Below are 20,395 nucleotides of genomic sequence, written 5' to 3'. Positions count from 1 at the left end.
ATTCCAATTCCACAAATTAAGAGCTCTGCTTATTATGCCCTTCACTCATAAAATCGTATGAATTCCAAGCATTCCAATTCCACAAATTAAGAGCTCTGCTTATTATGCCCTTCACTCATAAAATCTGCATGATGCAACTGACATGTGTAGTGTTCTGGAGAGGGAAATTACTCTAAACTAACACAGCAACGTCTATATTTTTCTGAAATAATATGGGGGCAGACAAGAATGGATGTGAAATTGTGACAGGGCAAATATCACTTATGTTTTATTAAGTTATTGTTACCAGAAGTAGCCAAGTAGCTTATTAAAACGCACATCTCCGTGGGGACTTATCGTCGCCATGGTCAATGCATTTTTTATCTGTGAGTGCGCGCACATAGAGTAGCGCGTCTATTGTTGCACACACGTTGCAAAGGGGACATACAGCGCCAGCTCGCCATACGTTTCCCCAACGTATATGGAACAATAAATAATAATAATAAAAAAATAGAAATACATGAATACATTTAGAATTTTTTTTTTTTAAAGCAATAATTGCATGAAATACAAATTGTTCACGACTCGAGTATCGAAACTCCAGTCCGAGTCAAGTCTGAAATCTTTGAGGTGGAGTCGCAAGTCAAGTCTGAAGTCACTGTTCGTGCGACATAAGTGCGTCTCAAGTCTCAGACTCGAGTCCCCATCTCTGGTATTTAACAGCCGTAAGCACTGCCTAGCCCTAGACGTTGCCAGGTATCGGATAATCCCTTCCCTTGAATGTGTAGAACGTTAAAGGCTCTGGGAGACGCCAGGGACACTAATCTCAAACAGGGATTACCCATACCTTTACGCAACAGGTCAAGTGTAATGAACTGATGGCAGGAGCAAAGAATCAGATATCAAACGAAGCAGGTCAGTTGCTGTTTTCACTCTGTCGTTCATATTGACACAACAGGCTGCAAACGGTTGCTTTACACTGTACATTCCATTCTCCATTGCAGGAACGCGATGCCCTGTCTGCACGCGGAGTCGTTAAGTTCACAGTCCGCAGAAAGTGATTACGCATCAAAGACGGAACCTGTAGCTTCATTCCGTTCTACACGAGGAAACGGATCAAGGCGCGCTTCAGCAGGGTCGGTTACTGAGGACACTACCTTTGTCACCAGCGCGGGGTGGATCTTTTCACCTTTGTGGAGTCGGCGTGCTCAATCGCGGCGTTTTGGATTTCGTAAAGGCGTTGGGAGCGAAAGAGTTGAGGCTTTGCTTGACAACCACTCAGATTTTGCGCGGACTTATTTCTTACAAAGGCCATCAAGGTAAGACTTCATGATTAATGCTTGTTTCAAGTAGAAGTTAGCCTATAGCTGACCTTGGTCTTTTCTACGTTCACAAATTCCAAAGAGTTACATGTATGTTGTTAACAAGTAAAGATGAGGTTTGCTCCCTGGAGCCAAATTACCCATGAGTGATATTTTGGATACTCACGGTCACATTGTCATAATTTGCCCATGCATTTTTATTTTATATGTACATTGTAATGGATTCATTTGTAACGGTTTCTATCAGGGATATGGTGAATGGGTCTTCGAGTGAGAAGTCTTCACAGGCCTCAAAAGAAGGTGCTAGGTCTAAGAAGGATGTCCGTTCATATACGCCACAGCTGTGCCGGCGGAGGGAATCCCACCCACTGCCTGGACCTTCCAGGAGGCACTCTGGGCCTTTCCTGGACAGGGCGTCATCCACTGTTCCCTCCCTAGAATGGGGAGATTTTCTGACTCTTGACAAGGCTTGTCATCCACCAAGGTCCCCATGTTCACCACGCTCTCCGAGATCTCCGATCTCACCCCGGAACATGCGGCCTCCGTGGTCCCCTCGTGTGATGCGGTCCCCCAGGCGAGCAGGCCCGTGTGGACGCCGGGCCTCCTGCGAGTGGATGGTGGAGATGATGGGTGGCGCTCCGTGTCGCCAGGGTCTGTCCGAGATCTGCCACAGGGTCCTCCATCATGTGGGCCATGCCATTGATGCAGATCTATCTTCCTTTGCCCTTGTCACAGATGACAGGGCTGGCGGAAGAGTTCTCAGTGGGGTGGTCTTTCGCTCAAACCACGACGACTCGTATGGCCAGAGTCAGCCTAAATGGGACAGATACATCATGGAATATGTCATAGAAACACGGAAGTCACTCAACATCATGGATGTCTTTGAGGTAGCTACTAGCTCCCAGGAATGTCAGACATATTTTAGGAAGCCCAGCAGCAAATGTAACTAAAGCTGACTAGTCAGATACCTTTTAACATCTCATTGTATTCTCTTGGTCTAACTCAGGAATGGGTTTTGTTTGACTGTGGCATATAATGACAATGTACATTTAAGGCTCTTTTCATTGGGAGATTTAGACAGGTCCCCTCAGGATCAGTCTGCTCGCTCTATCTAAATCTGCATCCAAGAGGAGTAACCTCCAGACCTCTGACATTTAGCTATCCTAGCGGAGATAAATTTAGTTGAATTTAGAGGAACCCCCAACATGGAGTCCTAGAGGTCAGCTTCTGACGCAAGACTTGGGAACGCACTTGTGTTACGTAAAAGAATCAGGCTTGATCTGTGAAGAGGGAGTTGATTAGCCATGCTAACTAGCTGGCTGTAGGCCACATTACATCTATTAGAGGCACTCATCCTCTCTGGTCTAAATCTGCCTAGGCCTGGTTTGCAGATAGTGATGTGTTTATAAGGGCCTCAGAGAAACAAAGTAGCTTGTATTGCTGACCTAGCTAGTGATCTGTTTTTAGAGAAGGGTGTGTAAAAGATGAGGAGGGAAGTGAAAGGCCTATAAGGCATCATAATCTGAGCTCTGACTTTACAATACTGTTGTTATCTTCAGGTTTGTCTTCAATAATTGCTTTTAACAATAATTTTTAATGCAACACAATACAGCTTACCTTAAAATAAAAGCGTCACACTCATTTTGATGATACAGTGACTTACTTTACCGCAAAATAAAGGCACTAACATTGCCAAAGTGTTCCTGGAATGTTTGATAGTGTACTATGTGGCGTTGATCAGGTAGCGTCATGACCCATTTGGTCAGTTTCAGTGCTAAATGGCATTACATTTTGATGCCAAGGGGCATAACGAATTTCTCCATGGTGTTGCTTTACAATCTATTTACTCTACATTTTATGATGCTTCATGAGGTGTATGAAGTACATATTCTACCATTCAAAGCCTACCTGTTTTCATAGGATACCAGATTCAGTCCTGAAGTGGGTGACATATCTGGTTCCAGGCCCAGGAGCATCTTGAGTCTACCAGTGTACAACCCCAGAGAGGAGGTGGCATGATTCAAATTCAAGAAATTCAATTCACACATAAATTTACTCTCTTATTCTACACCTGTCAGATTTTGGATCGTATTCTGATTGCTGTCTCACCACTTTAGCTTGTAGGTATTGTCATGGCGATCAACAAGACAACAGCTGCTGGCATGAGCCAGCATTTTTTCTCAGAGGAAGATGAGAAGGTGAGAAAACACAGAAATGTTTCACCTACTAAAAGTTTGCTTTACCAGATAGCCTCAATACAAATGAAAATCTATATTGTTAAATCAAATTGTAATGTATGTGATGTGCTGATGGTTTATGTGGCATAAAATGTGAATATGTCGTGAACAGATTCTGGCAACTCACATGGGGATGCTAGGTGTCATTTTGGATAACGCACAGCTCTGTGAGAACGTTGAACAAGAGAGCAAGCGTAGCCAAGTAAGTGCCTTAGCTGATTCATATAGAATGGCAAAAGCTCATATCCCTAAGAATAGATCTTTGCAATAAGCTACTTCTCTACAAAAGTAATTATTTCTATTGGGCTTTTGCACTGATTTCTGAATGTTTTATTATGCAGGTACTCCTGGAATTAGCTCGTCTGCTGTCAGAAAGACACGACACCCGGGAGTCTCTCCTTAATAAAATGGCCTCTACCATCCTCCCCATCACCAGAGCCCAACTTTGCACAGTTTTCATTGCTGACAGTGCTGATAAGGTAACCGTCATCACTGCAGACAACCTAACTGATGTAATGTGGCTTCCAACAATGTCTGTCTGAGAGCGGTTTTAACAAAGTTCTACTTTATTTCTCCAATTCTGTTTTCTTTCCAAATAGGACTCATTTGCATATGTCATTGACACTGAAAATATGGGTTCAGATGAATATGAGACTTCATGCAAAAGGTTTGTTGATACCTTGAATTACTACCATTTCTTCAACTGTACAGCTTCGCCAATCAACTAAAAATTTGATACCTTGAACTACTACCATTTGTGTAACTGTACAGTATCAACTGGTTGCTTAACAACTACTCTGTGTAAGTCTCTGTACATTTTTCTCTGTCTCTCTCTTTAGGGAATGTGATGTCAACAAGATAAGCCTTGCATATGCTGCTCACGTCAAAACCACACTCGAAACACTTAATGTGGCCAATATCTCCACGGACTCCAATATCCTTGTGCTTGTGAGTACTAGGCATAGTAGATGCCAAAGATCTGATAGTTGAACGATCTGAACCATTTTGCCTTTACTTCTATAAAGATGCTGATTGAAAATTTAAAGTTCTTGAGCAGTTACATGTAGTTGTCACAGAAATAAGTAATTATTGATGTAATTTAGTTTAGAGTATTACATAGTATCTGGTAATATTTAGGATATGGAGGTTTTAGCTAGTGTACTCCATATATTGTGTTTCATACTCACATTTTCCACCTGCTAGTGAAAACAATATGAGTTCAGTCACCATCTGACCTGTGGTTTGTCATGACAGGACCAGACAACAGAGGAGGCAGGTGATGAGATGAGGACTCTAGTCTGCACACCTGTCAGGAATGGACGCGAGGGCAAAGTTATAGGTAAAGCAATGTCTGTCTTCTGTATATAGTGTCTGTATTCTCCTTGAGGTTTTCTACAGATTTACGTAACTTTAGTCATCATAACAACAGTTACTGTACTTTTTTGACAATGTATGATGTGATAGTGTACTGTACCTTTGGTACTAGGCAGGTGAATGTAATTTTGTTTCAGTCTCATATGAAAAACCTTTTTCATGTTGAAATTAGTGTACACATCCAAGGCTGGTGAGACTGTTGGTACTACAGCAGGGAACAGTATTTTGGAAATGCTTTGCTGTTTGGAGGAATCTATTACTTGCACACGTTGGCTATATATTGTAATAGTTAAACATTCAGTTCATTTGTTTAAACTCTTCTGTTTATTATAAGGAGTGTGTCAGCTTGTCAACAAGCAGAGTGAGGGAGCCTGCAGGGCGGAAGTGTTTGGCCGAGCAGATGAGCGCCTCCTGGAGGATTTTTCCCTGTACTGCGGCCTGGGCCTCCAGAACTATGAAATTCAACAGAAGGCACAGTTGACCAGGGCTCAGCAGGAAGTGACACGAGAGGTGAGGAGTCCTTGATAGTGTGAGCACAAGTTCAGGCCCAGGATTCAGGTCTATGTAACAAATAAATCACAGTATTCTAGACAGAATCAGTATATTGGAACAACAAAAGCTATTTTTTTTATCTTTTGGATACACTATGCAGTAATCAATCAACATTCAATTAATTTAGCACTGTTGTCCAAAGTGACTTATTATGTAATATGAGGTTAAGTGCCTTGCTCAAGGGCACAATGGTGGCAGCTGGGAATTGAACCCACAATGTTCAGGCTACTGCATGCTAGCCCAACTCCTACACTATGAATCCCTTTATGTTTGTGTGTTCACATGTGGGTGGGTGTGTCTCCTCCAGGTTTTGTCCTACCACATGTCTGCATCAGAGGACGAGATTATGACCTTGCAGGTGAATGACCTGTTTGAATATACAGTACTCTGTATTCAGACTATTTCCATTCTGTGTAAATATTTCAATGAAAATTAACACTGCCAAGTCCCCATGAGGTCCTGTTTTCCTGATGTGTTCTTTGCTCCACCTGTGCCCCAGGAGTCCTCCATCCCCTCAGCACAGACCCTCTCCCTTCTGGACTTCAGCTTCAGTGATTTTGGCCTGCCAGATACAGTCACGACACAGGCAACAGTCCGCATGTTTCTGGACCTCAATCTAGTGCAGGACTTCAATATTGACTACAAGGTACTGCGGCATAACTGGCATGATTGTGTTGGCTATGTTTTTTTTACTCGCTGTCATGCAATAGACACCATGACATTTTGCAAAACCAATGTATAAGCCATGGCTAATAGTTGGAAAATGACGGTGTTGACGTACAGTCATGTTGTCTTCCGTCTCCTTCCCTCCCCTGCTCCCTCAACACAGAGTCTGTGCCGCTGGGTCCTGAGCGTGAGGCGCGGCTACAGGCGGGATGTGGCCTATCACAACTGGCACCATGCCCTCAGCACTGCCCAGTGCATGTTTGCCATGGTGAAGGCAACGAGTCATCTGCAGGTCAGAGGAAACCTTCCCTAATCCCTCTCTCTGAGAAACCCTGTGTGATAAACCCTTTGGGGGTGTGTTTCCGATCTGTGCTGCTTCCGTATAAAGCTCTTCCCTCCCAGTACATGCCCGCCTGTACTGGAGTGCCTGGAAAGTGGAGACGCACCAGTCTGCATTAAATAGGATTTAAATTAAGGAATCAGTGCATTAAGCACTACTATTTTGGCTTTTGAACTTCCAAGGTTGCTACACGCCATCCCTAGCCACGCTAACTCGATTCACTTTTATCATTTTCGAATGCTATTGTTTTCTAGTCACCTTTAGAGTTGTTGTCTGAGTTTGTGAGAGGATTTAGGTTTTATTCTTCTCTAAGTTAAAGGTTCTTCTTTTTTTCTGTCAAAGAAACATTTTTCAAGTCTGGAGATTTTGGCTCTGATGATTGCCACCCTCTGTCACGATCTTGACCACAGAGGAGTCAGCAACTCTTACATAGCACGGTAAACATTGATTTACATCCAGTAGTAAATCCAGAGTAGAACAGTCACCCACCCATCAATCTGTTACAATCATCACCATATTACCTTAATAGTGAGGTGGTGGTAGTGTAGTGGCTAAGGAGCTAAGCCAGAAAATGTGAGTGTTCAATACCCGGCTTCCACCATTGTGCCCTTGGCCAAGGCACTTAACCCCGAGTTGCTCCTCAGACAGTGACCCTTGTAATGAAATTATGTGTAAGTCACTTTGGATAAAAAAGTGTCTACTAAATGATTTAAATGTATCTAATTGTATCTAAATGTATCTAATCTAATACCATCCAATCACCTCCACTTAGTTTGTTTTAATTATTTGTGGGCCTCATATCGTCACCTGACTCTTCCTCTCCCTTTCACTGTTGATCAGGAGCCAGCAGCCTCTTGCTCAGCTTTATGGCCACTCGTCATTGGAACATCATCACTATGACCTGTGTGTCCTAATCCTCAACAACCCAGTAAGACTAGCGTCCCCTGATACTGCACACTAATTAACTAGCTAGTTAACTAACTAACTAATCCATCAAGTTCATTTGATCACTGTTCAAGTGTTGAAACTATCCTGACAATACTTGAGTGAGTAGGCTAGTTCAGACATTTAAACAGAGGTCATTGAACACTTACAGTATTAAAATGTCTTACAGAATTTTTGGAATTTAACACTTGTGATTTTACTGTGTGGCTTAGTTTCCCTTCCCATCTAATCCATATTTTTCATTTATCCAACAATCTCCCTGTGTGTCTTCCACTCTGTACTATTTTCTGGGGACAGGGTAGTGAGATTCTGAGTGGTTTATCTCAGGAGGACTATCGACGATGCCTGCAAATGGTTGAGAGAAGCATTCTTGCCACAGATCTGGCTCTCTATATGAAGTAAGACATGCTTGCTAACCTTTGTCAACCTAACCTATTTTAAAGCTTTAAGTGCTCTATGAAATCTGTGAAATTCATATTGCTGAGTGAATAATTGAATACAGCTGTATGTGTTTAACTGAATTTTAACACTTGTGTTAAGTGTGTCCTGACTGTTTTCTGATACAGTATCTAAAATAGTTTTCTGATGCCTATCCACTGTGACACTCCTAGTTTTTTTCAGTAATTTCACCACTAGATTTTACATACACTTGATCATCCTGTATGCATTTTACAGCTATTCTTAAGGGCTCTTGTCCAAACATGAGAACCTAAAAAACCTTGAAGCATGCACCTTAAAGTGCCTTATGTCCTCTTAGTTGCACAATAGGGCTCGGCACACGCGTTGCATTCTAGGAATATTGCCGCCATGTTGGTAGCCCACCGAACATAATAATCCATTCATTCGGATACAGAAGACAAGAGGCAGAATATTTATAGTATTAGATATTCTTTTCCTCTTGCGATCGTGGGTTGCGCTGTTACACCCCACTACACAGCAACATACGACCAAGAAGGCAAAAACTAAGTAACAGGAACACACTAACAGGCGGGAGTAAATCCATAGGAATCCATAGTAAACTAAGGAGTGAGGCTGCCAATATGGCTGCCCGTGAAGTTTTCACGTCACGATCCCGAGCCCTATTGATACAGCTACATGATCAAACAATTGCATATGTGTTATAATGGACCAATATGTTTATTATTTTTAACGCAGTGTATTTGTGTATGCATTTGTGTTTCTGTGAACTCACAGGAGGAGAGACGCGTTCTTCCAGCTAGCTGAGAGAGAGACTCTCTCCTGGCATGATCAGGAGCACAGAGAGCTGCTGAGGTATGGGAGACTTCTCGACACAGCCTCTTACTCTTTAGCAGAAGCAGAACCATTAAACATTGGCAACATCAGGGACATAGACATTAAAGAACTAACATCCTTGGGCTTTACATTGCCCGATGGTTAGTGGCAGTCTGAGTTCCCATTTGGTTAAGTAGCAATGAGTACTCGTATGTCACTTCCTGTTTATTTCCTGTGTTTGCAGCTCGATGCTAATGACGGCGAGTGACATCTGTGCTATCACAAAGCCTTGGCCCGTTCAGAAGAGGGTGAGAGAGCGAGACACTATTAGTGTCTTTATAGTCCTTTATACTAGTAGTAGCTCTATGTGATTTTTTGTTTTTGCTCACAGACACTTGAGTCATTTTTGTCTTTCTTGTTTAGACTGCCAGTCTTATTACTTCAGAATTCTTTGCCCAAGGGGACCGTGAGAAAAATGAATTCAACATCAGACCCATTGTAAGTTTTGAATATTAATCTCAGTTTGCGATACTACAAACTTCGTTTTGCTGTTATGTCTGTCAGATGATAATGCAGATGTAGTCATGATCTGTACATGTTTGTGTGTCTATTAAATGCTCCCTAAAGGATGTGATGAACAGAGAGAACAGCACTCGTGTACCGCATATGCAGATGGAATACATTGACGGGATTTGTGCACCCTTGTACAAGGTGAGAGGTCAGATTACATACTGTATGCACAGTAGATATGTGACCACTATACCACTCCTAGTTAAGCAAGACAAGTGAATCACCAAATGTGTATGTGTGTGTGACTCTCTCTCTCTCTCTCTCTCTCTCTCTCTCTCTCTCTCTCTCTCTCTGTGTGTGTGTGTTGCTAGGCTCTTGCTGGAATGTTCGACTCTTGCAATCCATTATTTGAGGGCTGCATGAAAAATCATGAAAACTGGCAGCGCATGGCACAGGGAGAAGAGGACGAGGTGTTTGATGCTGGAGAGGAATGATGTTTTACCAGAGGGTGATAACATGGTTGAAGATCCAATCAGATCAAGAACCGACATAATTGACTTTTTGTTCAAAAGGAACATGCGCAAGAAACTTGAAAGATTTCTTCACTCATGTCCCCAATAAGTGGTTCTGTAAAAACGATTGAAGAGGATGGGCTGAAGAATATCATAAATCCTATTATAAAAGAACATAATTTTAGTGAAACTTTTAGTGAGATGTTTAACTACAGTTCAACATGAGGCATAAGAACATTTGTGGGGAAAAAATCCAAATGCCTTTATCTAATGGCTTTATGGACATGCTTGGCTTATCATTTTTATGTTTGTCATAAAGCAACATCCAAAACACCTCAAGCCAGATACCCCAAATGTAATCACAGCAATTGTCTGAGACTGGTCATTCACTGTCTGGTTATTTAAACATTACGCACATTTGTATAATGTAATTGCATATGTATAGGTAGTATACAAATGTATGTGTGCCTTACGTAGACAGTAATTATACAGTCTATGTTCTCTCCAGATCATAAAGCTACCATATGGTTTCACTGATAAATTCAGATGTCTGAAAGCTCTATCAAATAGGAAAATACCCTTGGGATTAACTAATTTCCCATGCACAGACTCCAGTAGATTCAGGTAGGCCTGGGTAGCAGGAACATCAGATATAAGCTCGCAAATAAGTAAACTTAAATAAACTATACACCTGAATATAATTAAACTATAAATAATATATTATGCAAAGTGCATTGTTTTGCTTGAAATAAAAAGAGTAAAGTCAATATCAGTGTGCAGAGGTTTACTTATTTGAGAGCTTAACAGGCAAATATCCTTCCTTGTTTATGTATTTACCTAAGTGGCCTAAAGGGTAAATGCTTATTTCAGCACTGTTGAAACACAATGCAAAAGGATTTGATCAAACCAAAATGTATAAGTCTGCGCGCATACACTCACAAATGCAAATACAAGAAAACAGAAAACAACAGTACAATAGCTGCAGTAGTACTCAATACTCATTAGTTGTTTTTAGATTACCATTAATTACCATAGACACTGGACTTTGCTTTTGTGTCCTCCTTCTTGTTTTGATGCACATTTGCACCTATAATACTTTACTGACACTTTGTGAGAATACCCATCGAATTGCAAGGGCACTAATTTAGACGGTGGGTAAAGGAAGTCTATTGACCAGGAAAGTTCTTGTGCATGAACTATCATGCATTTGGCGTGAGGGAGTATTGAGCAGAAGTTTGCACAAGGTCTTCCCATGGTGTTAAATCAGCTAATTGACTTTGCTTAGTTATTTTTAAAGTTAGTTAGACTTAAGACTTTGCCCTTTTGTCATCATTTAAATTAGGACCCCATATCTTATTCACTACTTAACCTGTAGGATACCAGTTTTTCCATCCTTAGAGGGTGCTGTATAAGTTCCAGAACTTTCACTTATTCTAAATAGGCAGAATGTGTAGGCCTACCCTATGTTTACACTGCACTGTAATCACACAACCTGATAAATTTCCTGTCAGTTACACCATGATATTACAGAATATAAGTCTCAAATGTTTTAGACAAACATTATAGAATTGTTACAGTTTAATGCCTTTTAGGAATTGTTTTCTTCATGTTCACTATGTGGATTTTTTGGTTAATAAACTGGAGACAGATATTTTCCGTTTTGGGTCCACTTATTCTACTCTTGCTGAAATATATTTTGTGCAAGTTTCTGCAGTCTTGTGACCCCGTGCTACATGTAGCCCTCTTCATGAGAAAGTTTTATGAAGCAAAATAGGCCTACAGTATTGAGTTGTGCACAATAGGCCTATCTGAGCAAAGGAAAACAACAGCTGGACTACAGAATTGGCAAATACTGTTTTTATGGACTAAACTGTGTGACTTTCAATATTATTGTGCCCCTGCTTTATGCATAAAAACGCAAAACGGTGATAAGTATTTTATTTTTCCTCACACATTAGCAGTAGCCTTCAATTTAACTATTGCGATAGCCTCATCCATACAGGCCTAATGCAGTGCTGTCAATTGGTCTAGCAATTTGGCCAAACTGGCATTACGCAATAAATGTACGTATTCTCACTCAAAATGAGGCCTGTAGGCTTACATGATAGTCAAGAAATTGTCTTTCAGTGGCATTCACTATATCCTGCATAGCATAGATTCATAGAAATGCCATTTATATTCCAAGTCACTAGAGGACACTGTTCTGTAAAATTGGGATATTTCTGGTGCTGATTACACAAGTGTTCACGTATTTTGCGGAGGCACGCTGTGAACGGACAAGGGGAGAACGAAATGGCAGGACGCGGGAAAAGAAAACCAAAATCTGAACCTCAGGTAAGGCTATTACTCTCGACTAGAGTACAGCCGTAACCTAGCTCCATAGACTGCTGCGAATTATTCTTAACTTGTGTGATTATTTTTGCTGAATAGAGAAACAGCGGTAACTTGAAGATCCAATTAGCACGGTCGTGTGCCACAAACCAGTAACCCATAACAGACAGCCATAGCAATTTCTTTGACATAACTCACGAGTGCCATGTAATTGGCATAACTTCCCAATCACTAGATATTTGGAATAAAGTCTGTGGCATTGCCGCAACGATGCATTTGAGGGAAAAGGATACCGGCTGTGTTAGCTAATTTTATTTCAGCTAGGTTGTTGTTGACCATGGCAAGTGTTAGTTTTCGTAGAATAAGTAACGTTAAGTTAGATCGATATCCTAGCAAGTTAACTAAACATAAATATCAGCTTTCAAAGGAATTCTTTGTTTTTCAAGCAACGCTAGCTCCGAACAGCCCGAGCGAAACGTAAACATAGACAGTCACAGGAAGATGGTTTTGCAACATTGTTTACGTTAACGTTCTTAGAACAGAAGAATATCACCTTACAACGCTGTCTTCTGGTTGTAGCAGCGCTAAGTTCAAGCGAATAAATGTTTCATCACAGTGACATTGTAACATACTGTAGTTACTCCGTTTCTAAATAACTTTTATGCTATGTATGTATTATGACACCGACCGCACATCACAGTCCAACGTCATCTTAAATGGACCTTAATGTGTATCTATGTGAAGAAAAGTAGCTACAAGCGTTGGCCCAAGTTACCTTGTCGGGCATCACAGTTTCAGTGCATGCGTTTCCGTAATGGATTAACAATTCTACACTGTTCACAGAATGCAGATTCAGCCAATGGTGACGCCAAGAAATCGCGTAAAGGACGAGATGGACTGGACTCTGCTTCGCCTGTTAGTGATGTTGCGGCAGAGGTGAGGGAGGAAGTGGAGCGGCTGTACAAGCTTCGCATGCCAGAAGACTTTTACCACTTTTGGGACTTCTGTAAGCGTCTGTCACCAGAAAGTCCACGAGGTATGTTAATTCATTCTTACTAACTCATGCATGAGATGAACAGTGGCATGGCAGGTCTGTTTAACACGAATACTTCTACATTTCTCCCCGAAACAAGATGCCCTGAGAGAGGCTCTTGGACTGCAGCTTGTTGGGCCTTTTGACATTCTCTCTGAAAGGCACAAGTCCTCCTCAAACCCCCAGCCCAACTACCACCTGCACTGCAGGCACTTCTACGACCCGCCTGAGCTTCAGACCATACTGCAAGGCAGGACTGAAACCCAGTACCACATGGGCTACTTCAGGTTGGACATCATCTTTGATCTTAGTATTCCTGCACCCGTGTGATATTTGAATACTTCAGTATTAGCAATTTGACGTTTGAAACATCTTTGCTTCAGAGATTCTCCTGAAGCTTTACCAGTTTTTATTGGAGAAAACGAGGCCAAGAAAGGCTGCTCCATCACACAGATGGGAGATAATCTCTTCGGAGCTGTTCTGTAAGTATCTACCATCAAAAGGGATGCAGATGTTTTTTTCAGTTGACTTCTAGAATTGTGATGTACGTGACATAACCATTCCTACATGTGAGAACTGCCTGGAATCTCCTGTTGTGGAAGCATTGGTTAATAAGTCAAGTCATGATAGATCTTTACAGTATGTAAAACTGACATGAATCAGGGCCGTAATTACGATATACAGAGGGGCATGTAAACCAGGCTTGTGCAACATTCAGAATTGAATTGAGAATGACTCCTAAATTCCAATTAAATTCTTGAGTTTGAATTGAATTTGAATTGAGGTCAAAAACAGGATGCAGAATAACAATTTGAATTTGAATTAAAGGAAGTAGAATTGAAATTCAAAGAAATTCACATACATAATTTAAGGGTAGTGTTTAACAATGAAGTTTCACAAAATATGTCAGATATGATCGCAACAATCACACAACTTATAGTTGAAAACAGTAATCAATTACATTTCCAAAGTAACCTTCCAAAAACTGAATGTATGTGAGATTCAACACATTCTTCCTGTTATGTGACTGGAATTGTTTTGAATTGCCATGAATTGAATTCCACTTCCTGTCATTCCAATTCAAATTCAACTTCCTGTGAGGTGGGGCTAATTCAATTCAAATTCCAGTTCATGAATTGAATGGAGGCCAATTCTAAAATTTGGAATTGTGCACAAACCTGATTTAAAGCAACACCATGTAAGTTTTGCTCTCGGGGTCCCCCTACAGTTGGGAAACGGTAATTTCTTATATATAAGAATATGTCGTAAAATCTGTCAAGGTTACACCAGAAGCAAGTTAGACATAGCGTACAGTATAGGATAGACAGGCTGCACATTAAATATTAAATTATGTGGTAGGCCTAGCCTACTACGATACCAGTTATGTGATACATTTGTGATACATTTGTAAAACTAGGCTTTCAGCTCAGTTCTGTGCACGTTCTCGGTATTGGGATGATGTTGGTCATTGTTGGTCAATTACTTATTTTTTTAAAAAAAAACTATTACGATATTTATGAGCAATAGCGTAGCCTAATCTAGGGTGGTCATTTTTAGTGTCTTTATAACATAAAAAAAAAAATCGATGGTCACCAGATATTGTATTCTATGGTATTCACGTCCATAGTGGCATATATTTGCACGCCCAAAATGTTTGGAGAGGCAGAGCTCTTATACTGTAATATGATGACAGAATCTTACACGTGATAACTTTGTTTTTCAAGATAATTGTTTGGTCAGTACTAGGCGGTAGATTTACACGTTTAGCTATAACTAGCACACATAGCCTAACCAGCTCCCGTGCAGTTTGGTTGGCAGCATGATGACACTAGAATCTAGTGACTAGATGACAGAGCTAGGATACACGTGCTTTTGTTGATAAGCCGATTTCTGCAGGAGGATTTCCCACGTCTTGGGCAAACTCGGACTGCCTGCGTTGCGTGTGAAATGTAGGCTATAGCTATTCCAGGTATAGCCCATAGCATGCATTTCAGCATATCATCATATGAATATAATTTCATGGTTTTTATTTTTTTCAAACGCCAAAAGATCACGTAGCTCATGTTTATAAGGCATCAACTGTCTATTCAACGCTCGCACAGAATTTGAGGAAGTGGTGGGGGAAGTGTGCCCTATATGCCGTAAAGCAGTCGAATTTTGTAGTTCTTTGGTTCGTACCGGTTCGTACCCGAACCCCAAAAGGTTGAAAAACTCCATGGTGTTGCTTTAAACAGATTTGATGAAAATCTACTCAATAGCACAAAAGCTCAATAGCGCCACCCCTATCGCCCCATCTAAAACAATGATACTGTGGTCAGATAGTGAACTGCAACCAGTCTTCGAGTTAAAGAGACCCTATGCAACTTTTTCATAGTCATAAAATCGCTTAGAAATCGTTGTTTTGCTTGGCTGACCAGTTTTATCGAAAACAGTATTATTTCCTCCCGCCCCCAGTGTCCCTATCTGCTATTGCAACCTTGTAGTTTGTTCAGGAGACGATCGTTCCCTGTTTACATCTGGAAGGCTGAGACGCATAAAGAACAAGAAGAACCACGCTTGCAATTTATATATAGCCTATATATGTATAAATATACAGGGATTAAAGTTTTCCGGCACCGTGCCGGAATTCCGGCGTGCGGCCATTGACTGCGTTCATTTTTTTAAATATTATTTATTTGTTAACGCTATTGAAAAACACGCAGCATTCGTTAAGCTGAATTTCCTTTCCTCTCCCTATCTGTCACTCACGCGTCATGCACCCTTTAATACACACTCACACACACACACTCAGACACAGACTCCCCTTCGTGCACACCGAGTCTGTCTCCATAACGAGATCATCCCTGGAAGCGCGGTAGCACTATGCACCTGACGCTGCGGGTGGAAGCAATAGACCGTAACAAATGCGGGTGGAAGCATAAGTTCTTCCGCAAATTTTGTAGACTATGCGTGCAACTTTACCAAACCGTATAGAAGTAAACGAATTATCCTTGGCCCGCTCTCGTGCGCACTCAATGGACACCGCCCCTCGACATGCACATTTAATCCAAACAAAACATTCACAATCGTGAACGCAATGACGCACAGAAGACGACTAGCTGAATTATTGTTAAATACGGTTAGCATCATTAGCAGGCTATGCTGCACACATCTGATTAAAACTCTGCATTCAAGTTGACTGACCATCTCAATACCAATGTTTTTCAACTCCAAGATTTAAAGGTGCCTGTCCCAAGGAGAAAAAGTATGAGCTTACCTTGAAACTTAAACACACGTGGGGACACTGAACAGTCCAACCAGCTAGAGTATACTAGCCAACTATGCTACTTTGTTTACAATATTTTGAGGCTTCAATCAAACAGCTGAATCTGAAGAGGTGGAGTTGTAATATGAATAGCAGGCTATAAGCTGCATAAAGTTTGCTGTTATGAATATCAGAAATGTCAGTATACAGAATGTATTAATTACACGTGTGTGTGTGTGTGTGTGTGTGTGTGTGTGTGTGTGTGTGTGTGTGTGTGTGCGCTTTACATCTTGTTAAAAAATCATTAAATAAATAAATTCACATTATATGAAAGCAAAGTGATAAAAAGTCAGACATGAGGCGACCACCACACACACACATTGCCTTCTAATCTGTGGGAAACACTGTTATTACTCTTTAGAAAGAGAATCATTGTCTTTTTTTGAATACCTTAACCTAAATGGTTGCAACTAAATCTTATTCTTCAAATGCCTGCCTTCCAATTTCACATATCCTGACAACATGACACCTTATGATTGTAGGTAAATTTGTAACCTGTCAAAGACAAAGATTAGCAGCAAAACTTGATATAAAAGAAATCCTAAATGCTACATGTAGCATATTGTAGTTTGTTGGACTACTATTGCCACCTATTGGCCTTTCTTGGGGTCCAACATCACAAACAAGGCCTGTGTCGTGTGCAAACACTCCAAAAAGTAAACCGGTTTCCAATCGATCGACCAACATAGTGTCGTATAGAGTCGCATGCACGAGTCTAAAAAAGTTCAGGCTCAGGATTTTTTTTGCTTTAATCCCTGAATATACACGCTAAAATTGTCGGGGAAGCTCTGCAGAGAAATATGCAAGTAGAAAACGAGCGAAAATGAAAAACGAAACCGAAACGTAAGATGAAATCGCCAATCCTGCATAGTTTCTCTTTAATAGAACGTTGAGACAGAATGAAAATTGCAGCCCTGGTTTAAATTACGAATTTGTGCGTAGTCCTGGTGTCATTAATTTCTTTTGAATGATACATTCATAGTCTTGTAGGAATGTCAGAAATGAGCCTGTCTATAGGCATCTTAGAAATTATAGGTTGTTGCATGTTTAAGTACATTAAGATGCACTCAATGCATCCAAGCAGGCAAAAGATGAGACTGCTAATTTGGTAACAAATGTAAATGGCATTGCATCTGATCTAATTAACTGACTTAACTAATGACTTGTTATTTTTATAAATATTTTTTGCATGGTGGGAAATGTATTGAAATTCTGTTTGGGGTCCCCTAGACCCCACCACAGATGTGTTCCCCCTAATGTTAACATCATGGCTGCGGCCTTGACATCAATCATGAGTTACAAAAAGCTCAGTTAAAAAACACTGCCTCATTTTTTCATTTAGGGCATTAAGATCAATTTCCAAAAGATGATTTTATATTGTTAACTTTAGCATGTGTTCCAATACTTTTGGAGGTGACCGTATGTTACCAACAGCAGATACGGAACATTATGGCTCAGAGATATTTGAGCCTCGATTTGGCCCCCTTGTGGATATCAAATCCATGAATACAAAGATATTAAGTAAACATGCGGGCATTTGTAGAAGTATGTGGTAGAATTCGGTCTCTATTGCCCTTGTGTATTGGGTAGATGCGAGGTACTGATGCATGCCCATTGCCTGCTCTCTTATTTCCTAATGGCCGTGACTCTCAGATTGTTCCTGGCAAGGAAGAGGAAGGAGCGAGGTGGCAGGAAGGACGAAGCTGCCCTGCAGAATATGGAGGAGGAGCTGAGAGAGGCAGCAGAGTCTCTGGGTTTCCCTCTGGAGCAGAAAACCAAAGGCATGAAGCTGAGAGACAAGAAGGTATACAGTATACAGTACACTCTTAGAAAAAAGGTGCTATATAGAACCAAAAATGGTTCTATTGTATGCTTCATATATGGCTCCCCTAAATGTTTTTTTAAACTATTTTGAGTTCATCAAAGGTAAAGCCTGCAAGGTTCTATATAGCATCTCAAGAAAAGTATAAAGCTTACATAACGCTGTTCTAGACTTTTATTTTGATATTATGACTCATTCTGTGGTCATTCATAATGTAGCTCATACTGTTACACTGATGAGTGCAAGGTCATTCTCATTTATATCAAAATAGACAGCGTTAAGGTATGCCATTGCCATCCTAATGTGTAAGTAGAGTTAGTTGACACAAATGGAATCAGCACAGTAGGTCAACCTGCATTGATAAGACATGCCTCAAACTTGGTCAAATAATTCATGTGAGATTCCACCTGTAATTTCCTCTGTGGGTTGCATGCTCATAGGTGGTCACAAAGACATTCCATGGAGCAGGCATTGTAGTTCCTGTTGACAAGAATGATGTTGGATACAGGGAGCTGCCAGAGACGGACGGTAGGTTAACTTGACTGTCTAAATTACATGTTGACATAGATGGAAGCCATTTTGAATTGTGGTGCTCTTAAGGCACTCTAAGTGATGGTGAGTAGTAATGTCACTTCTATTTGACGTTCAATCAAAACAGAGAGCCAGCCAGCTACTTTTTCCCCCTCCCTCCTGTTCAGTTGAAACTCCTAAACGCGTGTCTCGTCTGTGATTTGTTATTTTTTTTTTATGTTTTTATGGCTGTAGCAGGTTTTTTTACAGTTTATTCAGGGCACAGGCAGCTAGTGGCTATTGAGGGGATGTTTGCTGTAAGTGACAAAATATGTTTTAGCGTAAAACAACATGTGACATGTAATAAGTGATATATGTCTGAATTACCTCAGCTGGACTGAAGAGAATATGCAAGGCAATAGCTGAGGCCAAAAACGACGAGGAACGGATGAAGGCTTTTGCCCCGATTCAGGAGATGATCACTTTTGTCCAGTTTGCTAATGATGAGTGTGATTATGGTATGGGCTACGAGCTGGGAATTGACCTCTTTTGCTATGGGTCTCATGTAAGTACCTCTCTGAAAATCACACACACGTAGGGGTACATTTGAAATCAATATAGTTGTCTATGTGTCTAGTCAAATGGTGACTAAATGACTGTGGCTATGACATCATTATTTACTTGCTGAAGTTGTATGTGTCAATGAGTTCATAAAGATATATGCATGCATACATTAGTTATCACGTTGGTTTCACAAGTACCATATGACCTGAAAAGGTTAATCCTTCAGCGGGGTAGTTTTGAACATTCTAACAAAGGATTCCGTTTCGCAACAATATAAGATTCAACAATTCCATGAAACTCAAATACAAAATATAGTAACTCTAGTGTTTGCATGTTCCCTCACAGTACTTTTACAAAGTGATCCGTCAACTGTTGCCCATGGCATACAACCTTCTGAAGAGGGGTCTCTTTGGGGAGATTCTGGAAGCCCATCTTACCAACCGTTCCCACGACAAACTGGACCAGCTCACGCCGCCCTGAGGGACAGGTCTGCAGAATAAAACCAAGCCGAGTGAATGGAATGAAAAGAACAGGATTGTGGTTCTCATAAGCTGTTGCTGCTAAGCATTTGTTTGTACGTTGTCCTTATTGTGATGGTCATGTTGTTGTTTTCAGTACTTACAGCTTTTTTTGTTGTTGATGTTCAAAGGTGGATCTCTAATAAATTGTATATTTTTAATGAGGCGTCATCTTAATTAATATCCAAGTAACTTGATAAACAATTGGAAAGTAACGGTTATCAATTGTTGCATTGCAGTTGCCCCCTTCACATATTTATATGATTGCCTGTGACTCAAGATATCTGCTCACTTTTTACAAGGGTGTCCTCTGTCATTTCAGTACTTAACTGTTACAGCTTTTCAGTCATGCCAAATCAGTGTGTTTAATATAGTTGTATTATGGGATGCCAAAAACACGTTGGCAGAGATTGCTGCATCAGTGCTATTAACACAAACTCCTATTCAGTCACTCTTGAAAAATCCTAATACTTAACAACAAAATGTGTCCTGCTTTTTTGCAGCTCCATAAGTCCTTAAACACGCAAATGAGTGTGTCTCATTTCAGTCACAAAAATGTTCCCTCTTTTAGATCCTCAAGGCAGGTTAAATCATGCAGAAAAGGTCTCTCCCTTGGAAATGGTCCTCTTGGATGTCACCTGCA

The 20,395-nt window shown here is 40.8% G+C and overlaps 2 protein-coding genes across 2 annotated transcripts; both read left to right on the top strand.

Moving 5' to 3' along the window:
- Window positions 1-1,791: 1,791 nt before the first annotated feature.
- pde5aa (phosphodiesterase 5A, cGMP-specific, a) lies at window positions 1,792-9,652 on the top strand. Its single transcript, XM_062551303.1, has 15 exons — window positions 1,792-1,952; window positions 4,378-4,486; window positions 4,793-4,877; window positions 5,247-5,422; window positions 5,772-5,846; window positions 5,964-6,110; window positions 6,294-6,422; window positions 6,813-6,907; window positions 7,311-7,398; window positions 7,713-7,813; window positions 8,610-8,687; window positions 8,893-8,956; window positions 9,072-9,146; window positions 9,276-9,359; window positions 9,530-9,652. Exons 1-15 carry the CDS (start codon window positions 1,792-1,794, stop codon window positions 9,650-9,652), a joined length of 1,590 nt encoding a protein of 529 aa, XP_062407287.1.
- Window positions 9,653-11,883: 2,231 nt separating this feature from the next.
- Window positions 11,884-19,913, top strand: LOC134100993 (histone PARylation factor 1). Its single transcript, XM_062554523.1, has 8 exons — window positions 11,884-12,004; window positions 12,845-13,037; window positions 13,135-13,321; window positions 13,418-13,516; window positions 17,992-18,142; window positions 18,601-18,688; window positions 19,063-19,235; window positions 19,580-19,913. The coding sequence occupies exons 1-8, from the start codon at window positions 11,963-11,965 to the stop codon at window positions 19,712-19,714; spliced, it is 1,068 nt and encodes a 355-aa protein (XP_062410507.1). The 5' UTR covers window positions 11,884-11,962; the 3' UTR covers window positions 19,715-19,913.
- Window positions 19,914-20,395: the final 482 nt, after the last annotated feature.

This window comes from Sardina pilchardus, chromosome 2 (assembly GCF_963854185.1).
Source record: "Sardina pilchardus chromosome 2, fSarPil1.1, whole genome shotgun sequence".
NCBI lineage: Eukaryota > Metazoa > Chordata > Actinopteri > Clupeiformes > Clupeidae > Sardina > Sardina pilchardus.
Note: the sequence above shows the minus strand (reverse complement) of the source record. Positions and strands in the feature narration are given on the sequence as shown.